General features: G+C 40.9%; 1 protein-coding gene across 4 annotated transcripts in view; it reads right to left on the bottom strand.

Moving 5' to 3' along the window:
• Hgsnat (heparan-alpha-glucosaminide N-acetyltransferase) overlaps window positions 1-12,221 on the bottom strand; it is a 67,155-nt gene extending 54,934 nt beyond the window's left edge. For 2 of the 4 annotated variants that reach the window (XM_004875362.4, XM_004875363.4), the window contains exons 1-2: window positions 12,014-12,215; window positions 8,481-8,596 (exon numbers count right to left, since the gene is read on the bottom strand). In XM_004875362.4, coding sequence (XP_004875419.2) covers window positions 8,481-8,596; window positions 12,014-12,101 — 204 coding nt within the window. In that variant the 5' untranslated portion in view covers window positions 12,102-12,215. Of the gene's footprint in view, window positions 1-8,480; window positions 8,597-12,013 lie in introns of all 4 variants that reach the window. The other 2 variants (XR_015438740.1, XM_087180422.1) reach the window with 2 other exon arrangements.
• Window positions 12,222-12,409: the final 188 nt, after the last annotated feature.

Here is a 12,409-nt window from a genome sequence, read left to right as displayed (position 1 = left end):
ACCAGCCCACCCAACTATATAAAACAAACATTAATGAGCAGATGAAAACAACACTGAGATTCCACCTCACCCCACAAAGAATGGCTGCAATCAAGAAATCAACCAATAACAAATGCTGGCGGGGGTGTGGAGAGAAAGGAACCCTTCTCCATTGTTGGTGGGAGTGCAGACTGGTGCAACCATTGCGGAAATCAGTATGGAGATACCTCAAAGAACTAGGACTACAGGTCCCATTTGACCCAGCTATTCCTCTGCTGGGGATCTTCCCAAAGAATTAAAAGAATCATACCACAGCAATATATGTGCACCCATATTTATAGCGGCACAGTTTGTAATAGCTAAAGCTTGGAAACAGCCCAAGTGCCCATCAGCTGGAAACTGGATAAAGAAGATGTGGTTTTTTTATAAAATGGAGTACTACTCAGCCATAAAGAATGAGAAACTAGAGACATTTATAGCTAAATGGATGCATATTGAGGTCATACTCTTAAGTGAAATAAATAGGACACACACGTGTAAATACCAAACAGTTTCTCTAGAGTAAGAAACTGAAAGTGTAAATAAGGATTAAAATGATTAAAATGAATAATTGATAATTTGATATATTAAAAGGTCCAAAGGTGTAGGGGTGGTGGGAGGGGAAGGGGAAAGGAAGAAGGGAAGGAAAAATTATGAGAAAAGAAAAAAAATGGAAACGAAATCTATGTAAATAGGGAAGGGTGGAGGGGGTAATGAGGAAAAAAATAAGAAACAAGATACATCATGTACAGGTACAAGCACCCAATGATAAATGTAAGCGTATTGTATACCTAAAATGTACCAATAAAAGAATTTTTAAAAAAACATTAATGGGCATGAAAAATCAGATAAACACTAACACAATTGTAATGGGGGACCTGAATGCCCCACTCTCATGAATAGACAGATCGACTAGACAAGAAATCAACAAAGAAATATCAGAACTGAACCAAACTTTTGAATAAATGGACTTAATAGATGTCTACAGAATTATCCACCCCAAAACATCAGAATACACATTCTTCTCAGCTGCACATGGGACGTTGTCCAAAACAAACTACATACTAGCTCATTGGACATGATTAAGCAAATGCAAAGGAACTGAAATTATCCTATGCATATTGTCAGACCATAGTAAAATGAAATTGGAAATCAATGACAAAAAAAAAACACAAGACCTTCATTAACACATGGAAATTAAATAACAACCTTCTGAACAACCAATGAGTCACACATGAAATTAAAGAAGTTAGACAGTTTATACAACTAAACCACAATCCAATACAACATACCAGAGCTTATGGAATACAATGAAAGTAGTCCTACCAGGGAAATTTATAGCAGTGAATTCCTGTATCAGAAAAACAGAGCAGGCTCAAATAAACAACCTAATGTCAAGCCTCAAGCTTCTAGAAAAAAGGAAAGCAAGTCAAGCCCAAAGCTTGGATTAGAGAGGAAATTATAAATGTCAGAGCAGAAATTGAAGCAATGGAGACTAAGAAAAAAACACCAAAAAAATCAGTAAATCAAACAGTTGGTTCTTTGAAAGACTAAATAAATTGACAAACCCTTACCCAACCTTATCAAAAAAAGACTCAAATTCATGCAATTAGGAATGAAAATGTTGAAATCAAAACAGACCCTCCAGAAATCCAGAAGATCATCAATACCTACTTCAAGAACCTGTATTCTAAATTCTAATAAGATGGAAAACAGAAGAAATGTAGATTCCTAGATACATATGAACTACCAAAACTGAATCAAGAAGATATAAAAATTCTAAATAAACCAATATCAGTCAATGATATTAAAGATGTAATTAAAAGCCTATCAACAAAGAAAAGCCCAGGCCCTGACAGATTCACTGCTGAATTCAACAGGAAATTTAGAGAAGATCTAAGGCCACTACTCAAACTCTTTAATGAAATTAAAAGGGAAGCAATACTTAATTCATTCCTGGAAGCAAGCATTATCCTGATGCAAAAAACAGAGAAGGATCTAAACAAAAAAGAAAACTACAGGGCTGGGGATTTAGCTCAGTGGCATCTGCCTCATAAGCACAAGGTCCTCAGTTCGATCCCCGGTAGCAATAAAAAAAAGAGAGAGAGAGAACTACAGGCCAATCCCCCTAATGAATATAGATGCAAAAATTCCCAATAAGGGGCCAGGGATTTAGCTCGAGGTTCTGCCGACTGCCTTGCAAACCCAAGGTCCTGAGTTCGATCCTCAGTACCAAAAAAAAAAAAAATTCCCAATAAGATACTGGCAAACAGAATGTAGCAAATCATCAAGAAGGTAATACACCATGACCAAGAAGAATTCTTCCCAGGGATACAGAGATGGTTCAACATATGCAAATCAAAAAATGTAATATACCCTAACAAAGTCAAGGACATAAACCATATCATCACTCAAAAGATGCAGAAAAAGCATTTGACAAAGTCCAATGCCCACTCACAATAAAAACCCTACAGAAAATTGGAATAGATGCTCTTTATCTGAATCTGGTAAATACCATCTATGTCAAACTAACAACCAACATCACACTAAATGGACGAAAACTGGAAGCTTTCACTCTAAAATCTGGCCCAAGACAAGGATGTCTACTGTCACCACTCTTGTTCAATATAGTTCTGGAAACATCAGCTACAGTAATTAGACAAGAGAAAGAAAAGGAGTAAGGAAATGAAAGGAAAAAGTTAAATTATTATTTGTGGATGACTTGATATTCTACATAGAAGACTCCAAAAACTCCACCAAAAGACTTCTAGATTTGATAACCAAATTTAGTGGTATCAACACTTAAAAATCAATAGCAGGGGCTGGAAATTTGGCTCAGTGGTTTCGCGGCCTGCTGCGCAAGCACAAGGACCCGAGTTCGATCCCCGGTACAAAAAAAAAAAATCAATAGCATTCCTGTACACAAATAACAAACAGAGAGAAATTAGAGAAACAATCCCTTTCACAATACCATCCAAAAAAATGAAATACCTAGGAATCAATCTAATGAATTAAAACACCTCTATATTGAAAACTACAGTACTCTGAAAAAAGAAGATTGAAAAGGATGTTAGAAAATGCAAAGATATCCCTTGTTCTTGGCTATGAAGAATCAATATAGGGCTGGGGATTTAGTTCAGTGGTTCCACCGCCTGTGTTGCAAGCACAAGGTCCCAAGTATGATCCCCAGTATGAAAAAAAAAGAACCAACATAGTGAAAATGACCATACTTCCAAAACTATTATACAGATTTAATGCAATCCTAATCAAAATTCCAACAGCATATTTCACAGAATTAGGAAAAACAATCCTAAAATTCATTTGGAACCAGAAGAGACCTAAAATAGCAAAGGTACTTCTGGGCAACAAAGGCAAGGCAATCCCTGACCTAAAATTGTACTGCAAAGCTACTGTGATGAAAACAGCATAGCACTGGCAAAAGAACAGACCTGAGGATCAATAGAAGAGAGTAGAAGATTCAGAAACAACTCCAGACATACTCAGCCACCTAATCTTTGACAAAGGAGCCAAACACCTTCACTGGAAGAGAGATAGCCTCTTCAATTAATGGTGCTGAAAACACTGGCTTTCCACATGCCAAACACTGAAACTAGACACATCTTTCACCATGCACTAATCTAAAATTGAAATGGACCACAGATCGAAATATTAAAACAGAAACACTAAATCTTCTGGAAGACAGAATAGGTAGAACACTTGAGGACACAGGAGTAGGCAAAGACTTCATGAAGAAAACCCAGACCCCATAAGAAATATTACAAAGAATCAACAACCGGTATCTCACCTGATTAAAAAGCTTCTGCACATTGGGCCGGGGATTTAGCTCAGTGGTTTTGCTGACTGGTGCGCAAGCGCAAGGACCCGAGTTTGATCCCCAGTACCAAAAAAAAAAAAAATTCTGCACAGCAGGAGAAACCATCAACAGAGTGAAGAAACAACCCACAGTGTGGGGAAAAAAAATTTACCAGCTACTCATCAGACAAAGGACTACTATCTAGAATATATAAAGAACTCAAAAAAGTCTTACCCCCTGAATTTGAAGACCCAATCCAAAAATGGGAATGTGAAATGAAAAGACACTTCTCAGATGAAGAAGTAGAAATAACAAATAAATACATTAAAAAATGTTCAACATCATTAGTCATGAAATAAAAATTAAAACAATGCTGAGATTCCATCTAACACCAAAAAGAATGGCTATCAAGAAATCAACCAAGGCATGCCACAGCTCCCAGTGCAGAGGAGGCTTCCGGGTCACCTTGCCACAGCTCCCAACACAGAGGCTTCCGGGTCAGTGTGCCACAGCTCCCAGCTCAAGGATTCCAGGTCAGTGTGCCACAGCTCCCAATGCAGAGGAGGCTCCTGGGTCAGCATGCCACAGCTCCCAGTGCAGAGGAGGCTTATGGGTCAGCGAGCCACACCTCCCAGCACAGAGGAGGCTTCTGGATCAACATGCCACAGCTCCCATTGCAAAGGAGGCTTCCAGGTCAACCTGCCACAGCTCCCAGAGTACAGGAAGTTTCCAGGTAGGCTTGCCACAGCTCCCAGTGAGAGAAGAGGCTTTCAGGTCACTGTGCCACAGCTCCCAGAGCAGAGGAGGCTTCAGGCCACAGGTCGCAGCACAGAGGAGGTTTTTGGGTCACCGGGCCACAGCTCCCAGCACAGAGGAGGCTTCCGGGTCAACATGCCACACCTCCCAGTGCAGAGTAGGAGGCTTCCAGGCCAACCTACCACCACTCCCAGCATAGAGGAGTTGAGCAGCACGGGCTCCAACAACACAGCCCCAAGCTCCATGAAAATGAGAAGACACATAAACAAGCCTCAGAACCCTAACCCTAACCCTAATACGTGCAGAAAAAGAATTTGAAAAAATCCAACACGCATTTATGACAGAAGCCCTACAAAAAATTGGAATAGACAGTCTCTACCTCAATCTGATAAAAGCCATCTATGAAAAACCAATAGTCAGTATCAAACTAAATGGTCAAAAACTGAAATCCTTCACACTAAAATCAGGAACAAAACAAGAATGTCCACCATCACCACTCTTGTTCAATATAGTTTTTGAAACATTAGCCATGGCAATAAGACAAGAGAAAGAAATAAAAGGAGTAAAGACAGGAAATGAAAGAGTAAAATTGTCATTATTTGCGGATGACATGAAACTCTATATAGAAGACCTCAAGAACTCCACCAAAAGTCTTCTAGACTTAATAACCAAATTCAGTAGAGTAGCTGGATACAAGGTCAACACACAAAAATCAATACCTAGGAATACCTAGGAATACCTAGGAATCAACCTAACAAAAGAAATCAAAGACCTTTTCTCTGAATACTATAGCACTTTGAAAAGAGAGACTGAGGACAGTATCAGGAAATGGAAAGACATCCCTTGCTCCTGGGTAGGAAGGATCAACATAGTGAAAATGGCCATACTTCCAAAACTGCTCTATAGATTCAATGCAATCCCAATTGAAATCCTAGCAACATACTTCCCAGACCTTGAGAAAACAATCCAAAAATTCATTTGGAACAAGAAGAGACCCAGAATAGCAAAAGCAATTCTAGGTAACAGAGACATGGCAGGGGGTATTACAACCCCCAACTTAAAACTATACTACAAAGCTACTGTGATAAAAACAGCATGGCACTGGCAAAGAAAAAGACCTGAGGACCAGTGGAACAGATTAGAAGATGCAGAAACAACTCCAGACACACTCAGCCACCTCATCTTTGAAAAGGAGCCAAACACTCTCACTGGAGGAAAGATAGCCTCTTTCATAAATGGTGCTGGAGAAATTGGGTTTCAACCTGCCAAAGACTAAAACTAGACCTATATCTCTCACCATGCACTACACTAAAATCGAAATGGATTAAAGATCTAAATATTAAAATAGAAATGCTGAACCAGCTGGAACAGAGGTTAGGTAGAACTCTTGATGACATTGGTGTAGGAAAAGATTTTATGAACAAAACCTCAGTTGCCCATGAACTAGCACAAACAATCAACAAGTGGGATTTCTTCTTACTAAAAAGCTCCTGCATAGCAGGAGAAACCACCAGCAGTGTGAAGAGACAACCCACAATGTGGGAAAAAATTTTCGCCAGCAGTCCCTCAGACAAAGGTCTACTATCTGGAATCAATAAAGAATTTTTAAAAAGCAGACCTCCCAAATTTAAAGACCCAATCCAAAACTGGGCATCTGAAATGAACAGACATTTCTCACACAAAGAAGTAGAAATGGCAAATAAACATATAAAAAAATCTTCAACATCACTGGTTATTCCAGAGATGTAACACTGAGATTCCACCTCACCCCAGAAAGAATGGCTGCTATCAAGAATCAACCAATAAAAAATGCCGGTGGGGCTGTGGGGAAAGAGGAACCCTCTTCCAATGCTGGTAGGAGTGTAGACTGGTGCAACCACTGTGGAAATCAGTATGGACATATATCAAAGAACTAGGACTGGAAGTCCCATTTGACCCAGCTATTCCCCTGCTGGGGATCTTCCCCAAAGAATTAAAAGAATCATACCACAGTGATATATGTTTACCCATGTTCATAGCAGCACAGATTGTAATAGCTAAAACTTGGAAACAGCCCAAATGCCCATCAACTGGAGACTGGATAAAGAAAACGTGTTTTTTTAATAAAATGGAGTACCACTCATCCATAAAAAATGAGAAATTAGAGACATTTATTGCCAAATGGATGTACACTGAGGTGATACTCTTAAGTGAAATAAATAGGACACACGTGTAAATACCAAATAGTTTCTCTAATGTGAGAAACTGAAAGTGTAAATATGGACCAAAAGGTATAATAAATAATGTGAAATAGGAAAAGGGGCAAAGGGGAAGGGGAAGTAGGAGGGGTAGGGGAAAGGAAAGAAGGGAATGGAATTAATATGAGAAAATGAAAAAAAGGAAACAAAGTCTTTGTAAATAGGGAGGGATGGAGGGGTTGAAGGGAGGGCAGGGCAAGAGGGAAAAAGAACCAAGACAGATTATGTAAAGGTGCAAATTTCCAATGATGAATGTCATTATATTGTATACCTAAAATGTCATTATACTGTATACCAACAAAAGGATATACACTTAAAAAAAAAGAAATCAACCAATAACAAATGCTAGCAGAACTGTAGAGAAAAAGGAACCCTTCTCCACTGTTGGTGGGAGTGTAGATTTGTACAACCACTGTGGAAATCAATGTGGAGATTTCTGAAAAAACTAAAACTAGAGGTTCCATTTGACCCAGTTATTCCCCTTGTTGGTATCCTCTGAAGAATTAAAAGCATCATACCACAGCAATATATGCACACTCTTGTTTATAGCAGCACAATTTGTAACAGCTAAATCTTGCAAACTGCCCAAATCCCCATCAACCAACGAATGGATCAAGGGGTGGGTTTTTTCACACAATAGAGTACTACTCTGCCATAAAGAAGGATGAGCTTCAGATATTTATAGCTAAATGGATAAACCTTGAGATCATACTCTTAAGTGAGGGCCAGGGATTTAGCTCAGTGGTTCTGCCACCTGCTCTGCAAATGCAAGGACCAGAGTTCGATCCCCGGTACCAAAAACAAAACAAAACAAAACCAAAAAAAAAATCGCACACACATGTTTAAATACCACATTATTTCTCTGGTGTGAGAAATTGAAAGTGAAAATAAGGACTAAAATGTATAATAGATATTGAGAAATGGGAAGAAAATGTTCAAATGGGAAAGGGAACAAGGGAGGGGGAGGAAGAAAAGAAGAGACAAGAAAAAAGTGAAAATAGAAGGAAAAAATGGAATCAAAGCTTTTGTACATGGCGGGAGGGGGCTTGACGGGAGGGGGATGGGAAAAAAGAGCCGGGATGTATCATACACAGGTACAAATTCCCTATCATGAGTGTTATCATTATGTATGCCTAAAATCCACCAACAAATGTTTTGTTAAAAAAATAACATTAGAAACTGAGGTGCAGCTCAATCGCAGAGCACCTGCCTAGCATGTGCAAGAACCCAGCACCACAAAACAATAAATTAAACAAAAATAAATTATTTTCAATGAGGCAGATTCCCGGAATAACACCCTTTCCTTCAACCTTTAATCTTCCTACTCTTCTTATTATTTTTGTTTTATCTAGGTCACCTTCCTCTTCTGGTCCAACAAGATGCTTATGCATTATACAAAAGAAATATAATGTGGTCTATCAATTTGTTTATCACCAAGACCTTAATTTTTTAACAAGATAGGTAGGAAAAAGCTTAAAAAATGGATGTTGTCCACTCCTAAGCATTTTTCCTTGATTATATTTCTTTTAATTCTTTATTATAGCCTGTTTGTTTCCTTCCCTGTAAAATTGAAGTTAACATGTAAAGGGCTTTAGATATGAGAGCACTAAGGATCATTTCTAAAGTAAGCAAAATTGTTAGTATGAACACAATACCTGGTAACACCGCTCAGATTTCCAGTAGATTATCAAGTCTGTTCCCGGGAGTTCATTATGGATGAGTAGCAAAGATTGATCCATCTTTAACTCCATATGCTTTCTATTGTCTAAATCTGATAAGGATTAGAACATAAGTTTTAAAAAAAAAAAAGTCACGTGGACCAGGGATTTAGCTCAGCGGCACAGCACCTGCCTGGCAAGCACGTTCGATCCCCGGTACCAAAAATAAAATGAAATAAAATTAAATTAAATTACAATTTAAAAGTCACCTGAATAAGAGACAAAGTACACCAGTAGTGCTTCTCATATACCTGCACAATGGAATTATGGGGTCATTAATACATTACTTTCTGTACATTTGCATGCAAGCACACACCCATGCGCGTACATACACACACGCGCACGCGCACACAGGCATCCTTCTACACAAATGTCTCTATTACAAACAAGGATTCTGTCAACACCATTCATGACCAGTGTATAAAAGGACTATGTACATTCATCAGGTGCTAAGATATGCTACGCTCTGAATTATAGTTTCCACTCAATAGTGACAACCTCATGAACTGTATATTTAGTCGATTTTTCCAGTGCTGGGGATTGAAACCAGGGCCTTCATACTGAGCTACATTCCCAGTCCTTTCTTTATCTTGAAACAAAGTCTAAGTCACTAAGTTGCCTAGACTGGGCTTGAACTTAAGATCCTTCTGCCTCAGCCTTCCACAGTCCTGGAATTGTAGATATGCACTACCCACTTCTGACATACTTTGTCCATTTTACAGATGAAAACTCACAAAAGTTAGATAATGTCCTTGACCCAGACTTTCATACCACATCAACAGGATCAGAGCTCAGCCTGGGCTGTCAGAAACGCAGAACTCCAGTCCATCTAGTTACAGTGTATGAGTTAGCAGGATCTTTGGGTGATATGCGCAAAGTCTGAGGAGTCCTATTTTCCAACACTTTGATTTGTACTTCTGAATGTTCTTTTAGCTTTTGTGGCACATTTGAAACAGGAAAGGAAGAAGTTACAGGTCTCAGTTTGAAGGGCACAGAGATCCACTGCTCTGGTATTCAATCAACCATACAGGTCACCTGTTTGCTACATGATATTCTTAGGATGGCATAATGCACATTCAGGACATGGGGTGGGGCTCAGTGGTAGAGTACTTACCTAGCACTATGTGAGGACTTGGGTTCTATCCCCAGCATAGATATACACACTAAAGATGTGGATTTTAAAATTATGTTTTGGCAATTTGGTAGAAAAACAAAATGAACTAATACCGTCTGGAGTTAAAGAGTGGCTCATTTAAACCAACTGGCCATTCTATAGTGATCTTATATATAAGAGAAAATAATTTATCCACCAGCTTTTAGGCAAGAGAAAAAAAGTGAAACTACTAACAATTAAAAAGATATGGGGCCAGGGATTTAGCTCAATGGTTCCGCCGCCTGCCTTGCAAGTGCAAGGACCTAAGTTCGATCCCTGGTATCCCCCAAAAAAGAAAAAAAACCATGTCATATGCCAGGCACTACATTAAGATCTTTAGGGCTGGGGATTTAGCTCAGTGGTTCCACCACCTGCCTCAAAAGCACAAGGACCTAAGTTCGATCCCTGGTACCACCCCACCCAAAAAAAGAAATGAATTTTGTCTGCTTTACTTTGTAATTTATGAACGCTCCCCATTAATTCATCTCAACAGTTAATTCAGAAATTCTTCACTTAACCAGGTTAAATCTCTTATTTTTAAGTTTACTTTCATTTACCTTTTTCTAGCTCAGTGAAGACAAAACATACAATATATAACTCAATCTACAGATTTTTATTCTCTAGATTAATGAAAGTTCACCCATCATTTTTTGTTCTTTGGTGTCCTTCTAGACAGCTTTCAGAGAAAGAGGTAGAGATCAGAGAGGGTTAAATGTGCAGACTCCAAGTTAGATCAACTTAACTCCGAATCCGGCCCTGCCTCAGGTTCCTCACTAATTAATTAGGGGTCGCCAGATGTATAATTCATAAGATTTTGGGGAAGACTAAACTTGATAATATGTGTAGTGCTCAATAAATGACCATTAAATGATCCATGGACAGAACATTTAGAGCTTCTTTAGGATAGGCGCATCCCAGTTAAATATTGTTAAAAGTTGTTTTTTCTGTTTTCATGTAACCTTATTTCTAGTATCTCCCTATTTCCTATTTCTTTATAAGAAATGATGTATATATCTAAAATGAATGTGTTGTTTTCACATAGTTCCATATTGAAATGAAAGTGAACTGGTATTTCAGAAATAACCTTTAACCAAAATTAGGCTTTTAACAGCTTCTCATATGCATTATGAAACTATTCTCCAATTTGGTGGTGCTGATTTGTAAGATCAACTCTAGTGACTCTCAGAGCCTGGGAGACTCCCAGGCAATACAAATAACTGTACTCTTACTATGTGCCAAGTCCCAGCAGACCCCTAGGAAATAGCTCTTGGTGTCTTTCTTTTTTTTCTGAGGAGGGGGGCCTCACTACATTGCCCAGGCTGGGCTCAAACTCCTGGGCTCAAGTGATCCATCTGCCTCAGCCTCCTGAGTAGCTGCGACTATACACACATACCATTAAGACCGGCATATCTCCATTTTTAGATGAGGAATCTGAGGTCTAGAGAGATCGATCAACTTACCTAAGGTCACCAACCTTCACAGCCAGGATTTAAGGCCAGGTCAGTCTAAGCATGCACCTGCCCTCTAGGTTACTAGTCTCTAGAGATGAAGCTTATCTGTTCCCTAAGAGCTAGTTCAGAATTAGCCTTTTAATTTTTTTTTTCACTTTTTAGGCTGGTGAATAGAAAACAGCGCCTTGAATAATGAGCAAATTTAAACGTGTTTTCCAAACATTCAACATCAGTATTATTTATTCTCCTCCCACAAGATTCTGATTGGGAAGTGGCAGTTTACACTTCACACAGATACCAAAGCCCCTTTTATCCTGGTACAGAATAGCAAGGTGGAGGAGAAGGAAGAGGTGGGCGGCCCGTTCCCAAGGGGCAGACTCTCCCCAAACACTGCTCAAAGTGTCTGTCACTTTGCAGATCCCTCAATCCCAAGTCAAAAACCAATTCGCTGGGGAGGGGCTTGCAGAAGTGGTCCTTTAGAGTCCTGGGGAACCCCACTCAAGGGTCGAGAGCAGACAGACACACAGACTGATGGAGGCACTGGAAGTCGTTGTTACTATTTCCCCTCATGAGTTCGTGGTTGTACTCAGCGTTTCTCCCGTCCCACAGCACACCAGAATCCACTCAGGGCGAAGATGCCCTCCCAGGCCTCAGGTCTGATTCCGGACCCCAGCGCCAGACCGGTGAGGCAGCGCCTCAGCTCGGAAGTCCGCCCGCGGGGCTCTGGCGGGCGGCGCGGCAGGGCTCCAGCACACTTCCTCTTCAGTCCCGAGGTGCAGGAGGCTCGGAACGCCAAGCAGAGCGCTTTCCGCAGGGCGAGCCACTCGCGACCGCAACGCCCCCGCGCCCGCAAAGCCCGCTCTCACCTGGCTGCGGGGAGCCGCCGGGGGCCCGCAGCATGCCGCCCAGCACCACAGCGGCCAGCAGCAGCACGGCCGGAGATGCCCCGCTCATTCCTCCGGGGAGCCTAAGGGGCGCGCCTCCGCCCGCCCCCTCTCCGCGTTCCACAGCAGCTCCAGTTGTCAACTCCCGTTGTCAGCTCCCATCCTGCCCAGCGGTGGGGCGGAGAGAGGTGCTGGAGGCGGGGCTGGAGAATCAGAGTGGGCGGGGAAAGGGGAGGAGAGGTAGGGTGTGGAGAGGGGCGGGGGTGAGGGGGAAGGGGATCCGGGTGGAGGTAGATGGGGGGCGAGAGGCGGGGACAGAGGGGGCTGGGGAATCGGGGTGGGCGGGCGAGGGCTGGGTCGGGCCTACCGGCGCAGAGT

Source organism: Heterocephalus glaber, unplaced genomic scaffold, assembly GCF_053883595.1.
Source record: "Heterocephalus glaber isolate CG9 unplaced genomic scaffold, H.glaber_assembly_v1.0 deba00001461, whole genome shotgun sequence".
Classification (NCBI taxonomy): Eukaryota; Metazoa; Chordata; class Mammalia; order Rodentia; family Bathyergidae; genus Heterocephalus; species Heterocephalus glaber.
This window is presented reverse-complemented; position numbering and strand designations above follow the sequence as displayed.